The sequence below is a fragment of the Orcinus orca genome, chromosome 10 (genome assembly GCF_937001465.1).
Source record: "Orcinus orca chromosome 10, mOrcOrc1.1, whole genome shotgun sequence".
In the NCBI taxonomy this organism is placed as follows: domain Eukaryota; kingdom Metazoa; phylum Chordata; class Mammalia; order Artiodactyla; family Delphinidae; genus Orcinus; species Orcinus orca.
This window is the reverse complement of record NC_064568.1, coordinates 6760090-6776525: the sequence shown is the minus strand read 5'-3', so window position 1 is coordinate 6776525 and position 16436 is coordinate 6760090. Positions and strand designations below refer to the sequence as shown.

The window sequence follows — 16436 nt, the reverse complement described above, 5'->3', positions numbered from 1 at the left end:
CATCCAGGGCTCGTCCAGACCATCTCCCATAATGCTTCAGGGGTGGTCCTGGCCCCTGGGCCCCAGGCAGGGATGAAATCAGGACCAGCCAAAAAGAAATCAGGCGGCCTTGTTGTAATATCTGCCCCAGGCCATTTCAGCAAGAGCAGATCTACTTTGCTCTGTTTCATCTTCACAAGATTTCATCTGAAAAAAATAGTTCCACAGCGAAAATGGTTTTCAGAGGGCATGAAACCTCCGCTAGTGGTTCCTGACCCTGCCTGCGCATCAGGATGGCTTGGGAAAGCACTGAATAACCCCCCCCACCACCACACTGTGGGCCCCACGCCAGAGGTTCCAATTCAGTTTGTTGGGGGCGAGTCCAGGAATCAGTGTTTTTTTTTAAAAGCTCCCTGGGGCGATTCTATGTGTGACCAGGGTTGAGTCCCCCTCAAGGTACAAATGGGTAAACTGGGGCCCAGAGAGGGGGGCTGACTTGCTTAGTTCTCCAGGCTTACTTCTGGCACCTGGAGTCAGAGGACACCTGCTCACAGTGAAAAGTCACGCCGTCTACCAACTCTATGCTCAGGGAAGTGACGTGAGGGGGCTCTGACAGGGATAATGGGAAGAACTTCCTGATGAGCCAGTGACTTAGGGAGGAGAAGAGGGAGGACTCCCTGCAGAAACCTTTAAGAGGAAACAGTAGCAAAGCCCTGGGGGAGGGCACGTGCAGGCGGTCTTGCTGCGGGACGTTGGGCACGGCCCTTCCCGTGACCCTGGGTGCCCCCGGCCCCTCCCCGCGGCCTGTGCCTGCGCCCCGCGCCCCGCCCCCCGCTCCCGCACCGCTTACTTCTTGAGCACGATCTCCGAAGCGCCCTTGCTGTACATGCGGAAGCTCTCGTCGGGCAGCTTGATTACGGTGCTCATGGACTTGCGCACGGAGTTGAAGGTGTAGACCTTGTATAGCTTCTCCTCCGGCATCTGGCTGCGCACAGACTCGTAGTCTTGCTTCAGGTCCAGCACGAAGCCCAGCAGGCCGCACTCTGTTTTGTTGCCCACCTGCTTGGGCAGGGCGCCCTCCTTCTCCGGGGGCTGCGGGGAGAGGCGGGGTGCTCACCGGGCTGCCGCTTGCCTGTGGGTGGGGCCACCCCTCCCCCCCACCTTAGGCTTCTGCGTCCCAGACCCAATCCGGGCTCTGTTTGAAGGGAATTAAGCAAGATCAGCTGTTTAAAAATTATGAACTATGTCAAACATAAACCTGTGACCGAATGATAAAAATATTTGTGCCCAGACCCTCCAGTTCTGGAGAACCTTAGTTCTAGGCCATGTTTGCTTCAGATTTTTCTTTTTTAAGAAGTAAAGCCTAACAGATAAAGTTGAACCCCCCTATATACCTCTCCGCATCTGCATAACGCACCCCTTGTCCCAGAAAGAAACTCTAACTTAAATTTGGCATTAATCCTTGCCCTGTGTGTTTTAACTTTTTATTTCGAGATAGTGCTAGTTTCACAGGCAATAAAAAATAACACAGAGAGATGTCATACATCCTTCATCCCGTTTCCCCCAGTGCTCACTTCCTGTATGGCTGTAGCACAATGTCACAACCAAGATGCTGACACTGATACAATCTAACCCGCTGGATTCAGATTTCACCAGTTTTAGTGTACTCTCTGTGTGTGTGTGTGTGTGTGTGTGTGTGTGTGTGTGTGTGTGTGTGTATGTGTGTGTGTTTAGTTCTGAGCAATGGCATCACATGTAGATTCCTGTGACAACCGTCATCAAGACACACAACAGTTTATCACAGCACTCCCTGTGCCACCCTTATGTGACTGCAGTCACCTCCCTCCCTTCCCCATCCCTGCCCCTGGCAACCACTAAGCTGTTCTCCAGCCCCATGATTCTGTCATTTTGAGCATGTTATATAAATGGAATCATACAGTATGTGATCTTCGGAGACGGGCTTCTTTTCACTCAGCACAATGCCCTGGCAATGCAGACAAGCTGTCGCATGTGTCAGGAGCGTGTTCCTTTCCATGACTGGGTAGTATTCTGTGCTCTGGATGCAATGTCCCTTGTGACTTCAGTTGAGGTTGAACCAAATGCAACTGCTATTTTGGTACGTCACAATGGCCAGCCATTGGCAATTTCATGTAGTTTGACCTAACGTACATATGTGCAGCACTGTTTTGCATGTTGAAAACGTCATGTAAGGAGGCTGTACATATTCTTCCGTAGCTTGCTTCACTCATGGAACGTTCAATTTTTGAGAGTCATCCCCATTCACAGCGTTAGTTCGTTTCTTTTTAACTGGACACCACAGCCCCTGCCCTGAGCCTCAGTCAAACCACCGACCACATCTCCCCAGCGCCTCTCACTTCCTCGTGCGGCTGCCCGAACACGAGCTGTTTCATGCCTCTGTGCCTTCACCCCTGCTTCCTCCTTCCCTGCCAGGCAAACTCCTCCTTGCCCTTTAAGGACCAGCACAGATATTTCCTTGTCTTTGAGAATTGCTTTGTGGGTTTGTCACCCCGAGTAGCACTTGCTGTATTCTTTCCCCCCTGGGTTCTCAGGGCAGCACAGAGCCCAGCACACAGTAGGCATTTGCTCATTGTTTGCTGGATCGCTCAACGCAGGCCAGTCTGGGGTGCGGGAGGCACAGGCGAATAGGTAAGAACGAGACGCCTCCACGTGGGCGCTAATGGTGGGACTGGCAGGCGGCTGAGGGAAGTTCATAAGGCAGGTAAACTCACCTCCCGTGGGCAGCCGCCACACGTGCATACACACACTCAGACCACTGGTATAAAATTAACGTGCAGCGACTCAGGTGGAGCTGGCTTTGGGAGTGGTAAAAGCCACCACGGATAAACCCAAAGACCAGAGAGATACTGAAGAGGAATAATACTATGAGCATTCTGTGTCCCCCAACCCCGCCATGAGGGGCTCTTTGTGGGTCTCAGGGCAGCCTTGCACAGGAACCCTTCGTGTTGTTCCAAAGAGCAGCAGGCAAGAAGAAGACGGAGTCTAGAAGATGCTGCATGGACTGGCTGTGAGGGGGGCAGGATGGCAATAGGATATGTCCCTGGCCAACTGCCCCATCCACAGTTAGGACTCGGGCCCTGGGAGCAGACCCGAGCCCTGTCGGGTCATGGGCATTGACCTAGGCGTACATACCCTTAGACCCTAAGCTCTTGTCCTCAGTTTCCCCACCTGTAAAATGGAGAGGCTCTAGCAGATGACTTCTAGCTGAGAGACAAATCAACCCACTCCTTCAAGTGGATGGTGGATGGCGGTGAAGGATGGTAGAACAAGGCAGAGCTGCAGGTCCCTCAGAGGGGGTCTGGGGGCCACGGGTCAAGCCTTAGAACACCCTCCCTGCTCCATGCCATGTTCAACTATGTCCAGGCATCATGGGCCTTGGAAGCCTCCCCACACCGAAGCTCTTTGGTGGGATTTGATCTGGAAGCAGAGGAATCTGACAGTTTCCCCTTTCTGATGTTTGGGAGAAGAAATTCAAAGTACACCCCTTAGTCTCTGCAGTATGCAGTTATGTTGTGTTTTTAAAATTTATATATTTATTTACTTATCATTTTTTTTTACAATTTTATAATTAACCTTCTGGTGATTTCCAGGGTTTTATGTATCTTCCAAAACAGTTTTTTCCCCCTCCACTAATGAAAGAAGATGATGACACGGAGGACTGAAATAAAAATGCCTAATTACTTATTTGCCCAAGAGAGCTAAGCAGTTATGCCTGTGAAACAGGCAGCATTTTATTACCCTCTGTGAGATATTTTAATTTTCCCCTAAAAGGATTTCAAACAATCTATGGTTGCAAATGGCAGAGCTGCCTCCTCCGTAATTCAATTTGTTACCATGAACTTGAGCTCTAAAATCGCCTACGTGCATTATTAAGAAGTAGGGACTCGTCCCTTTTCTCTTTTGGCTTTTTTTATCTTGACAAACCCAGGGGTTTTACTATTGCTGTAGACTTTCCATGAGGCTTGCTCTCCAGGGCTCTAATTCTGTAAGGGAGTTAAGGCGTTGGTTTTGAGGGGCAGGAAGCAGGCCCGGGGGGAAGTGATTTGCTCCTCATCACAGACCTGCAGGGGGGCAGGCCTGGGGCTACCCCCAATTCCCCTGATTCCTAGTGCCACACCGTATCCAGCACATTTCCCTGTATGGGCACTAAGCCCTTTGGGAGTGCTGGGTGCAGCTATGGGTGTAACTTTGAGAGGACAATTCATGCTCCTGTTCTGGGATGCTTGGGGGTCACTAGAGCTAAGCCCAAGGAATGATGACTTGAAGAGTGACAAGTTATAAATAACATCTGCAAAAATGAGATGAAAAGAAACATAGCTGGCAGGTACTGCCTCACACTCATGAGGATGCCCATTACCCAAAACAAAACAGAAAACAAGTGCTGGCGAGGATGTGGAGAAATTGGAACCCTTGTGCACTGTTGATGGGAATGTAAGATGGTGCAGCTACTGTGGAAACCAGTGTGGAGGTTCCTCAAAAAACTGCACATAGAATTATCATATGATCCAGCAATTTTTACTTCTGGGTATATACCCAGAAGAATTGAAAGCAAGAGACTTGAGAAGATATTTGTACACCCGTGTTCACAGCAGGATTATTCACAGTAGCAGAAAGGTGGACGCAACCCAAGTGTCCACTGACAGATGAAGAGATAAGCAAAACGTGATCTACACATACAGTGGAATATTATTCAGCCTTAAAAAGGAAGGAAATTCTGACCCATGTTACAACATGGATGAACCTTGAGGACACTGTGCTCAGTGAAATAAGCCAGACACAAAAGGACAGATACTGTGTGATTCCACTTACACGAGGTCCCTTGAGCAGCCAGACTCGTACAGACAGAAAGTAGAAGGGTGGGCGCCAGGGGCTGGGGGAGGGGGGGGAGGAGTTAGTGTCTAATGGGGACAGAGCTGCACTTGGGGAAGATGAAACGTTCTGGAGATGGGTGGTGGCGATGGTTGTACAATGTGAACGTACTTGATGACACGGAACTGTACACTAAAACGGCTAAGATGATCAATTTTACGTTCTGTGTATTTTACTACAATATTAAAACATCCTCAACACCCCGTCCTCCCTGTGCCCCCGAACGCGGCCACCATAGCACGGTAAATCGCAGCAAATGCCATAGGATGCCGACTGTGAGAGCGCATGAGAAAATGACTTTCTGCTTGCTGGCTGTCTCTCGTGGCCTAGCCCCTCCCCCTCCCCCCTTGAGGACAGGCACCGGCAGACGAGCCTCCCCGACGCCCAGATGGACCACCAGGCAGCCTCGGCAGCTGCGGCAGTGACCTCGCTAGCTCTTTACCAAGCTCTGCACGTGCGTCCTCGGTTGCATCCTCATGGCTCCCCAGGGGTCGGGCTGTTATTATTCCCCTGTGCACAGGGAGGCCTAGAGAAACCAGGTCACACAGCTAGTAAGTGGCCGAGCTAGGATCTGACCCCAGCTGTTCTCAGCTCTGAGCCCACACAGCACATGCCCTGCCTCTCTTCACTAGCATTTGAGATGGTTGTTTAACGAGGTAACTGGTGGGTGATTGGTGTAGAGCCCATGGTCGGGGGTGGGGGAGAGGGCTGTCTTGCTTATCTCTACTTCCCACTTGGGGTAATTAATGAATGTGCGTTGAATGAATAAATGAATAATTTGGTGTCTGTGGGTGTGGAGAGCTGCTGATGGGAGGCCAGGTGGGATGGGATTTTGTCAGAATTTTGGCCTCCGGAATTGTCATCTGAGGGTCTGCCTCCCCAGGAGCCTCTCAGGTGCTGGGCCTCGAGGAGCAGCAGGGGGCAGAATCGTGGACTTTCCCCAGAGACTGCAAAGGCTTCGGGCGGGGTGTGTGTCCTGAACAGCTGGGACAGGCTGAAACGCCCTGGGGAGACACACGCTGGAAAGCAGGTTTCCTGGGGACCTTCCCGAGCTTGCCCATGCACTGTGCATGTGGTGTGTGTGTGCTGTGTGTAGTGCAGTGTGTGGTATGCGCATGTGGTGTGTGTGTGTATATTTGTGCATATACCTGTGTGATTTGCGTGTAGAGTATTGTGTGGTGAGTGTATGTGCTGTGTGTGCGTGTGTGTGTGTGGTATAGTGTGTGTGTGCTGTGTGTTTTGTGTCACGTGCACAGGGTGAGAAGGTGGGATATAGGGATTAACAGTGCTGTTAAAAATCAGAATTCTCCATTCAGGGTTATGTGCTTTAAACTGTTCTCCTAGGGATGGTGTTTGCAAAAACAAACAAACAAACAAACAAAACCAAACAGAACCAAAACAGCTGCTGAATCCAACACAAAGGCCCCTGTCGCTTCACAGACCAGAACGAAGGGCCGCCCCACCTCCCCATCTTAAGGCCCTGCTAAGCCACTTCCAGGGGCTTCTGTGCCCTCTGGAGCCCCTGTTTTGGCCAGAGCCCCTCGCAGAGCTGGCTTGACTCGGGGGTTTGAGGTTCATTGGAATATTTAGTTGCACCCTGGGTTTGGAGCCGTCTGAGTTCAAGGGCTGACTGCTTCCCAGAGTCACCTCCCCACTCTCCCCTCCTCTCAGGAGCTCTAGGTCTAAGATTTGTGTGAAATACAATCGAGCAGATTCTTCCTGCCTTTGGGGGTCCTGGGGGCTGTCTGTGGATGAAGCCGCCTCAGTTTGGGAACGGGGTAGACTGAAGACCTGGAGTTTCTAACGAGGTGAAGTGTGGCTCATTTATTCAGGAAAACCATCCTTCCAGGCAGATCCTCCCTGCTCCTTCTTCCAGAACCACTTCAGGGACTCCAAGGAGATTTTTCTTTCAGTAGTTCATGTTTCCAGAACATACACCATAAACTTCCAACAATTCGGCTCCACAAGTGCCCATCTTCATTTTAATAATTCAAATGTTAACTGTAGTGTCAACCTACGTTAAAAGAGGTCTCATAAAATATAAACTGAAAGTCCGCTTGGATGGTTTCAGCACACAGAATAAACGTGGGTGGAAAAGGAGAATGTTTTCCCAAGAAAGCTTCGTGCCTCTAAAGTCTGAGGAGGAGCTATTTCCATTCGAAAGCTCAGCTGCAGCTCAAGAAGCAGCAGGGCTACAAGAAGAAGAAGCTAGCAAAAGTCTTGACGTTCAAAGAGTCGGAAGCGACAAGGCAAATCTGAGGGTGTGCCAGGATTTCTGAGCTGGGGAAGCAATTTCTGACTACAAGATGATTCATGTAGCTTCCCTCAGAGGGCAAGTTTCGTTCCTAATGATTAGAAATAGGAGTGGAAAGAAGAAAGTTCTGCCATCCGCAGAAGGGATGGGGCATGGGGTTGGGGCTGGCCCTCTGAGAGGCGCATCCTGGGTCACTTTTTCTGGCCTTCCCGCTGGCAGCCTTGGCTCTCACACCACCCTCCACCCGTGCCTGGCTGGTTCTGGGCACTGTGATGAGAAAGCCTACTAAGGGCTTATCTGCTGCCACCCAACTCCCCCTCAGCCTTCTCAGCCTCGCCTCTCATCCCCGTGGCCCTGGGAAAGGTCCAGGCCACAGACCGCCACATCTCCTGAGAGGTCTCTGGGCTTTGGCAGGCTGTGGCCCTGCCTGGAATGACCTTGCTCCTTCGCCCGCTGGGTAAACTCCTCCAGAGTTCTCGGGACTCAGCTCTGTCACTTGGTGGCAGGAGCAGCCCTGGGCAGGTTACTCGATATTTCTGCAGCTCTGTTTTCTTAGCTCCAAGACGGGAATTGTCCTATTTGCCTTGAGTACCTGGAAGGGATGTGGAGGGTCAAACCAGACAGTGGCTGGCAAAGCAAACTACGGAGGGTAAGGCTCAGAAATAATAATAGAAGTGATAAGAGTAACAACTGGAGCGGTCTGAGCGCTTGCTACGTGTCCAGCACTGTGCTGACAGCCACACACACACCTTCTCATCTGATCTCAGAGCAGCCCTGGAACTGCCTCAAGGCAAAGGTGCAGCCAGAGGACTTGGAGAAGGAGTGGTGGTGAGCTGTGCAGGCTCTGGACTGGACAGACCTGGATGTGAACCCTGGCTCAGCCTCTCATCTGCTCTGGGGCTCTGGGCATGTTCTTTAACTTCTCCCAGCAACAGTGTCCTTATCTATGAATTGGAGATGTGATGTCACCTACTTCATGGGGTCCTCATACAAGGCAACATGGGTTAAGCACTCAGCAATGAGTCTGGCTAAGTGAATATTAGTGATTATGATTCATTGTATACTCATTTTACAGATTGGAAAACAGAGGCTTGAAGAGGTTAGTTAACTTGCTCAGGGTCACATGGGTGGTAAGTGCTGCAGCTGAAGTTTGAATCTTGGTCTGTCAGACTTCAGAGCCAAAGCTCCTAACCTCTGCTTACTGGACTGGGTGTCAGGACGTCTGGATTCTAACTCCACTAACCCACAGGGTGACTTGGCCCAAGTCCTCTCTCCCATTTCTGGGCCTCAGAGTAAAGCAAGGGGGCTGGACCAGGTGGTCCTTAAGGTCCGCGGATCCATGTAGATTATACCTACACAACCTACCCCTGCAAATACTCATCTAGTTCAAAAAAAAATCTTTTAGAACAACAGGCACTAGCGAATTTGGAAGTCTCCGGATCAATGCAGACTAGAGAGTTGAGGGCAGTTTCAGCATAGATTCGCTCGGCATGCTGGAGGTACCAAGAGAGCACTGGTATTAGCCGTGGGACTGGGACCAAGGCCAACTACTACTTCTTGCTGTCACAAGAATAGGAAAGTAGAACATAGAGGTAGCCCTGTCCTGAGCCTCTTATCAATTCATATTCATCCATCCACCACCCACATATTCATCTGTCTGTCTACTCTTCCATTTACCCATCCATCCATCCATCCATCCACCTACCCACCCATCTCTCCATCCATGCCCCACCCACCCATCCATCCCTCTCCCTACCTAGTCTTCATCTCACTGATACATATCTATAAATTTATTCACCAGTCAATTCACTGACCTCACCCGCCCAACCAGTACTTCCCAAGAGCCTATGCTGGGGGGGAGCAGAGATAACTCAGCTGTGTCTCTCCCTCTCAAAGAGCACACAGCCTGCATCAGACTGCAAGAAGACACAGAAGAATCGGCACCCTCGTACAGGGGGAAATACAGCCTTGCCCATGGTCTGTTTCCCAGGCCAAGCTCATTTCCCAACCAAAGCTTATGGGTAGTGTGGGGACATTGCGTGCCTTTCCTGCCCGACTCCTCTTGCATGGTAAGGATGTTTTTCAGTCTAGATTTCCCAGACTGGTCTGGAGGGTGGCTGGACTTCCACCCTCAACTGAGCAGCCTGTGACTCTTCTCAAAATTCCTCTAGGCCTAGAAGGGCAGTCCCTGGGGGCCCCTTCTCCCAATATGGCTGACAGCCCTGGCTGTGAATCGGACCCTCTAGACTCCACGCCTTCCTTCCTGAGACCAACCAATACTAAAGATGCTGCAGGATTTGTTTCAAGGACCAAGAACCGAATCTGGACACCCTACTCAATAGCTGGCTTTAGGGTATCTATAAGTTGGCTTTGCCACTAATTGGTTGTGTAACTTTGCGCAAGACCCTTTCCCTCTGTAGCCCTGATGCCTCTGCTGTCTATTTGTTTATTGATTAACCTCTGCCTGGTTACCAGGGGATGATTTTACTGCTGACGAACAACAATGCTAATCACCCTGAGCGCTGAATATGTGCCAGGCCTTGTGCTAAGCACTTTCCACTTACTAACTCATTTCATCCTCACAGTAATCCTATCATCTCCCCCAGGAAACTGAGGCACAGAGAGGTTAAGTAACTTGTTTACAGTCACAGAGCTAGTGAGGGATTTGAACCCAGGCCGTCTGGCTCCAGAGTGTGAGCTTTAACTACCACCCAGACATACCAGGGGCCTCTGCTGTCCCTTCCACATTGACGGCCATCAGCACCCAGCAAAGAGAACCGTGTGGCCAGGGTTCTTTCAGGGAAGCCCCAGAAAGAAAGGCACAAGGGTTCTAGGATGCCAGGGTTCAAGGCACAGAAGGGGACACTGGTGCCCGAGAGGTAAGTGACTTGGCCTGTTTACAAACCAAGGATCCCGGTTCCCAGGTCCTTGAGCTCTTTCCAGGCTTGGCAGACACACTCTTCCCCAAGGTGGACTGATGGACCCCTGGCCTTTAAGCCACCTGGATACAGCCTCAGTCACCGACATCTGGAAATGAATTTGAGCTGTGCCACCGGTGCTGTGAAGCTGCCTAATGGAGCCTTATCGCTGCAAAGATGTTTCGCAGCCCTCCTGGCAGATCCGAGAACTCCTTTTCGACTGTAATTGCATAATATACATCTCAATTCAAGCCCATCTTGCAGGGCTCTGCCCACACAGCCACCCCCATCACCAGAAGCCTGTTCTGGGAATTGCCCCACTCCCCTCTCTGCGGGACGAGATCATTAACAGCATCTCAGTTATTTTAGGAAGGCCTGGGGAACAGAATAAAGCATCGTCAACCTCCCTTGATTCCCAAATCGGGGCTGGGAGGTAGGGGATGGGGTGGGGTGGGGAGAAGACAAAAACGCCGTCTTTTCTGGCATTCCCCCGCCCCGCGCTCCTGCCGCCCCCAGCATCCTCTATCATCCATCTGCACGCTTTCTCCCGACCTACTTTCTCCTTCTGTCAGTGCTGCCTCCCCAGCCTGCAGCTCAGGGCTGATGCAGGAGTACCTGCTCAACCGCAGGGGCGGGTGCAGTCCTTGCAGCCCCAGTGTCCCGTACCCCCCACCAGCCTTTGGCCCTTTGCCGCGGACTCGTGCTCTTCTCCCAGACTTGATAAAGCTTCTGGCACTCCCGCCACCCAGCCTGATCCTGAAGGTTCAGGCCGGCTCAGGAGCCGAAGGAGAGGTCAGGGCTAGGGCACGTTGGCGGGGTAAGCAGGAAAGCTCAGCTGCTCACCCAGATGCTCACACTGTAGAAATGGGCTCTGGATGGACAAGTTTGTATTTCTCTTCATTCGAATACTGGTTAATCACCAAAAGGCAACCTATGCTTCTAACCCAATCAGGGATTCTAGCATGATGCGTCCAGGCAGCTGAACTGAGACAGGAATATGAGAGTTTTTCTTAACAAAACGAGTACTACCACTACTATTACTAACAACAATGTTGTCGCCAGTGGTAGATTGTATAAATGGCCACAATTAGTACCCTCTCTGAATCCACGCCCTTTACAATGTGACTTTGAAGTTCCTCCCATTAGAGGTGGAGTCTATTTCCCTGCTGCTTGAATCTGGACAGGCCTCTCGACTTGTGTTGGCCAACAGGATGTGGCAAAATGACAACGTGAAGAGCCCAGATTAGCCTGCTGGAGGAGGGGGACCACACAGAGCAGAGATGAACCGTCCCAGCCGAGGTCATCCCAGATCAGCCTAGAGTCCTGCCAAGATCAGCAGAGTTGTGGATGTGACCCACCTCAGATACACGAGGACATGGTCCCCCAGTTGAGCCCAGCCTGAACTCCTGACTCACAGAAATGTGAGCTAGATACACAGCCTGGTTTTCAGCCACTACATTTTGGAGTAGTTATACAGCAGAAGCTAACTAATAAAAAGACTATTTTTTTGGTAGGGAGGGCAATGACAGGGTCTAGAAAACACAATTAACAACAATCTTCTTTTTTGTGTCATGCGAACAGCACAGCTAAGTCAAAGAGAAACAGGCTGCTTACTATCTGACCACCCAAAACACATCAGTCGGATTTAGAATTATGCATCACACTGCTTAGCCTGCCCAGTACTTCTGTATCGCCCCCGGACGCTCCTCCCTCTGGTGGAGGCTGCACCACTTACCAGAATCTTGGTGGTGTAGGCGCTGTTGATGGCAATGGCGTTGACCAGCAGCTCCATGGTTTTGGCGTTGATGGAGCTGGGGTCGGGGACCTCCTTGTAATGGACGTCGCCCACGTAAACCTGCACCACCGTCATGCGATTGGTGGTGAGTGTGCCCGTCTTGTCCGAGCAGATGGCCGTGGCATTGCCCATGGTCTCACAGGCGTCCAGGTGGCGGACCAGGTTGTTGTCCTTCATCATTTTCTGGGGGAAAGGGCAGATGAGATGGCAACAGTGAGGAGAGGGAGCTGGGAGGCAGGGTCACGGTGTAAACACGCAGGAAATGAGGCAGAGCTGCCCCTTTGCTTCACACATGTGCGAAGGATCTTGCTGGCTACAGCCCCTGTCATCTGGACTCCTTTTCTGTGTGCAGCCCTTTTTTTCTCTCTCTCTCTCTCTTTTTCGTTTCTTTTAAATTATTTGAGGCATTTAAAAGAGTTGATTAGTTGACTTTATTAATTTGGATTACAGAAGTAATCTGTATTCTTTATGGAAAAAATAGGGAAAAGGATGATAAATGAAGATTGGGTCCTTTCTGATTACTTCAAATAGTTTCCTCTTACACCCTAACAGAAATAAATTCCTTATTTGGTTACGAGTTTTTTCAAAGGTACCATCTTTCACTGGTGCTTGGTTTTCACTGTCACTTTGGTTTCACCCAAACTGAATAAATTTAAGTTATACCTATGTTAATAGACATAGGATACTATCTGGAAATAAACAAAATATTAGCGTCATTATTTCTGGGTGGTAGAGTTATAGGATTGTTATTGCCTTCTTTTAAAAATCTATAGCTTCTATTTTTCTACAATAAATACATACTATAACTTGTGTAATAAAAATCACAAATTTCTTTTAAATATAGATACACAACCAAGAAAGTAGATCAACCATAATCCTACCACCTAGCACGGATACATCTTACATATCAATATCCTTTCTTTTAAAATTTATGACAAAAATGAACTCCTACTTGACATATTATTAATTTTCTTATAGTCACTGTCCTTTCTCTCTTCCCAGCATCACACTCCTAGCTTCTTCCAGGTTCTCAAGCAAATAACGTACATAAAGTGATTCTCAAGGAACCACCACTCTTACTGCAGGCCCTTATGACACAGTGACCCTATCTGGCAAGGACGGATGTGAAAAGGTGCATTTAGCTAAAGGCTGAGTCAGATGTTGTTCTAGTCTGTGCCTAGGAATCTGATTTCCTTTATTCTTGCCCTCATTATAACTCTTTATACCAAGAGTAAAAAAGGAGTGCAATTAGAATAATCTTATAGTAGGTCATGTTACTAAAAAATGAGTATTGGTAGAATTATGTGCTCTTGCAGTGTCTCTTATCATAACCTGTGATAATAGTAACAATAAATGTATGTGGAATGGATGTATGTTGAATGGATGCATTCAGCAGCGATTTGAGTTTGCAACACACTTCACAGTTTGTAAAGTTCTTCCGCCCTTATTTTCTCATCTGATGTCACGAGGATCCTATGAAACCTTCATGGACTCTTGTACTCCATTCTGGCAACCAAAGAAGCCAAGGCAAAGCAGCTTGACCAGGATGACACACCTACTGAGGGTTAAAGCTGGCCTTTGAACCCAGCTCTGTTTAACCTCACAGCCTGGATCATTCCATCAGGACTCTGCCCATCTGTCCTCTGTGAAGAGGGTTCGTCTCTGGGGCTTAAGAATCTATAGGCCTGAGCCTCCCGATATGGTTGCTACGTGAGGCTATTAAGTACTGGAAACAGGGCTGGTCTGATGTGAAATGTGCTGTAAGTGCAAATTACACATCCGGTTTTGAAGACTTATTATGAAAAGAGAAATGTAAAATACCTCATTAATAACTTGTATATTATCAAATATTACAAATTGGCTTGATAATAACTTGGACATATCAGCTTAAGTACATTATTAAAATTAATTTCACCTGTTTCTTTCTGATTTTTCTTTTTAACGTGGCTACCAGCACATTTAAAATCACACGTGCAGCTGACATTATGTCTCTACTGGACAGCGCTGATCTAAGTGGTCACCACTGTTCTTTTGATGACGGCTCCCAGGGGCTAGGTCCAGGCTCAGAAAGGGGAGAGTTTGCCCCTCCTGGGTTGGGGGAGCTGTACTAAGTTTATCACGTGACTGTACAAGTAACACTACCTAAGGCAGCTGAAGGCACAGGTGCCAGAGATACAAACTACAGGTGTAGAGGCCTAACAATGTCTGTATGGGAAGCCCCGAAACCAAAGCTGTGAGATTTTAAGGAGACCTCGAGCTCAACTGGGCGGCTTGTGGGGTCCCGGCTCACAGCAGCAGGAGGTCTCAATCTCCGGGCCCCAGGCCCCCGATCAGCATTGTGCTGTGACCTGTTTGGGCTTTGGTTTGTGGGATGGAGTTTCTTCGAGAACCCCAAAACAAGGAGATGATAAGGGCGGTATCCTTTACACATAGCTGCCACTTTCTGGCACCTGCCCTGAGATCTCTTTTCTGTGTGAAATTACATCGGTGAGCCCAGCCCAAATTCCAGCTTGGAAACTGACGCTGATCGTGCCCTCTGGCGGCTCTGCATTCTCGGAGCGAACGCCTTGTTTTTAAACATGGCCTGGCCTCTGCCCTGGCAGGGACATCCTGGATTCAGGGCCCTGGGAAACAGGAGCACAGGGCCCTGCTCTCCCAGGTGGGGAAACCACGGGACCAAGGGAAAATGATGAGCCCAGGGTGTGAGGACCTGGGGGGTGAGCCAGGCTTGAAGTGTCTCCAAGAGGGTCAGGCGCCCAGTGCTCATGAGATGCCAGCCCCATACCCCAGCGTTTGGGCTCTACCGACGGCCATGGGCCTGGGAGCAGAAGGAGGTGGGGCTCTGCCATCAGGGTGGCATTTTGGAGCAACCGCCAGACCCAAGGCACTCATGGGCCTACTTGCCGTTTATTGAATTGCTTTTAAAACTTCATATTTTTAGCCCATCTCCTGAGAGGAGGGGGCTTTTTTTTTTTTTTTAATAATAGAAGATACTGTTTTTATTTATTTTTTTAATTAAAAAAATTTTCTTTTCTTTTTAAAAATATTTATTTATTTATTTATGGCTGCATTGGGTCTTCGTTGCCACGCGTGGGCTTTCTCTAGTTGTGGTGAGCGGGGGCTACTCTTTTTTTTTTTTTTTTTTGCGGTATGCGGAGCACAGGCTCCGGACGCACAGGCTCAGCAGCCATGGCTCATGGGCCCAGCCGCTCTGCAGCATGTGGGATCCTCCTGGACCGGGGCACGAACCCGTGTCCCCTGCATCGGCAGGCGGACTCTCAACCATTGCGCTACCAGGTGAAGCCCGGGGGCTACTCTTCGTTGCAGCGCACGGGCTTCTCATTGCGGTGGCTTCTCTTGTTGCGGAACACGGGCTCTAGGTGCGTGGGCTTCAGTAGTCGTGGCGTGTGGGATCAGAAGTTGTGGCTCGTGGGCTCTAGAGCGCAGGCTCAGTAGTTGTGGCGCATGGGCTTAGCTGCTCCGTGGCATGTGGGATCTTCCTGGACCAGGGCTCGAACCCGTGTCCCCTGCATTGGCAGGCGGATTCTCAACCACTGTGCCACCAGGGAAGTCTGAGGAGGGGCTTCCATAAAACCAGACATCCTTTTTATTTTAGGCTTATCCCTTTCAAACTTCAGGGAGCAAACTCCGAGATTACTCATACAAGTACTATGGCTACAGCGGGGCCTAAGGCTGCGACGGCCAGGCTTCTGCCTACGTTTGGTGGGACAAGGGTGGGTGTGGGCCTGTAGGGTGATACCTGCATCTAATTTATTTTTTTTAAGTTGAGTTGATTGTCAATGTTTAAAAATCAGGAGAGTTTATGTTAAGTCCAGATTTCTGGCTTCTCTTGGAAAAAATCTGAATATCTGGCAACACTGGACCCCATCCCTACAAGGCGACACTTGGCTGTGCTGAATAACAGCTGTCCCCTTAGCCAGGGTGTGGCTCTCCTGGAGGCATGTGAGTTTCAGCCACCTGCATGCATCCTCTCTCCGAGCTTCCTCTGTCCCCACTCCTGCTACTTAGCTCTTCTCTCAGTCCCGGCACTGGCCCCGCCAGCCACCCCACGGACCCCCAGCTGGGGGCAGCCAATCTCAGTGGCATCAGCTGGCCCGCCCTGCTCTCCCCTCCTCACCTTCACCGAGTAGGCCAGTGAGATGGTGACAGCCAGAGGGAGCCCCTCGGGCACGGCGACCACCAGCACCGTCACACCAATGATGAAGAACTTGACGAAGTACTGCACATAGACGGGCGTGCACTCGGGCAGCCATGGCTTCTGGTTGACCACGAAGGTGTCCACGGTGAAGTAGAGCACCAGGATGATCACTGTGATGGCTGACATCACCAGACCTATGACACGGGTGGGAGGAGACCTGTCAGGGGATTTCCTGGGGGTGTGGGGCCCCGGGAAGGGAGATGTGGACCAAAGCCTTGGCTCAAAGGGCTCTGGGGTCAGGCAGGCCCTAGCTCACACCTCAGCTCAGCTTGGTGGCGTGGGGCAAGTCCTTAATCCTCAAAGAGCCTCAGTTTCTTCCTCTGTACAATGGGGATGCATATTCATTTCACATGGTTTTGTAAG

The 16436-nt window shown here is 50.1% G+C and overlaps 1 protein-coding gene across 13 annotated transcripts in view; it reads right to left on the bottom strand.

The window, feature by feature from the left end:
- Nucleotides 1-16436, bottom strand: part of ATP2B2 (ATPase plasma membrane Ca2+ transporting 2) — a 353733-nt gene that overhangs the window by 33652 nt on the left and 303645 nt on the right. For all 13 annotated transcript variants that reach the window (XM_033437364.2, XM_033437363.2, XM_049716215.1 and 10 more), the window contains 3 exons: nt 15993-16207; nt 11795-12037; nt 830-1071 (listed from right to left, as the gene is read on the bottom strand). In XM_033437364.2, the coding sequence (XP_033293255.1) occupies nt 830-1071; nt 11795-12037; nt 15993-16207 (700 nt within the window). The remainder of the gene's footprint in view (nt 1-829; nt 1072-11794; nt 12038-15992; nt 16208-16436) is intronic.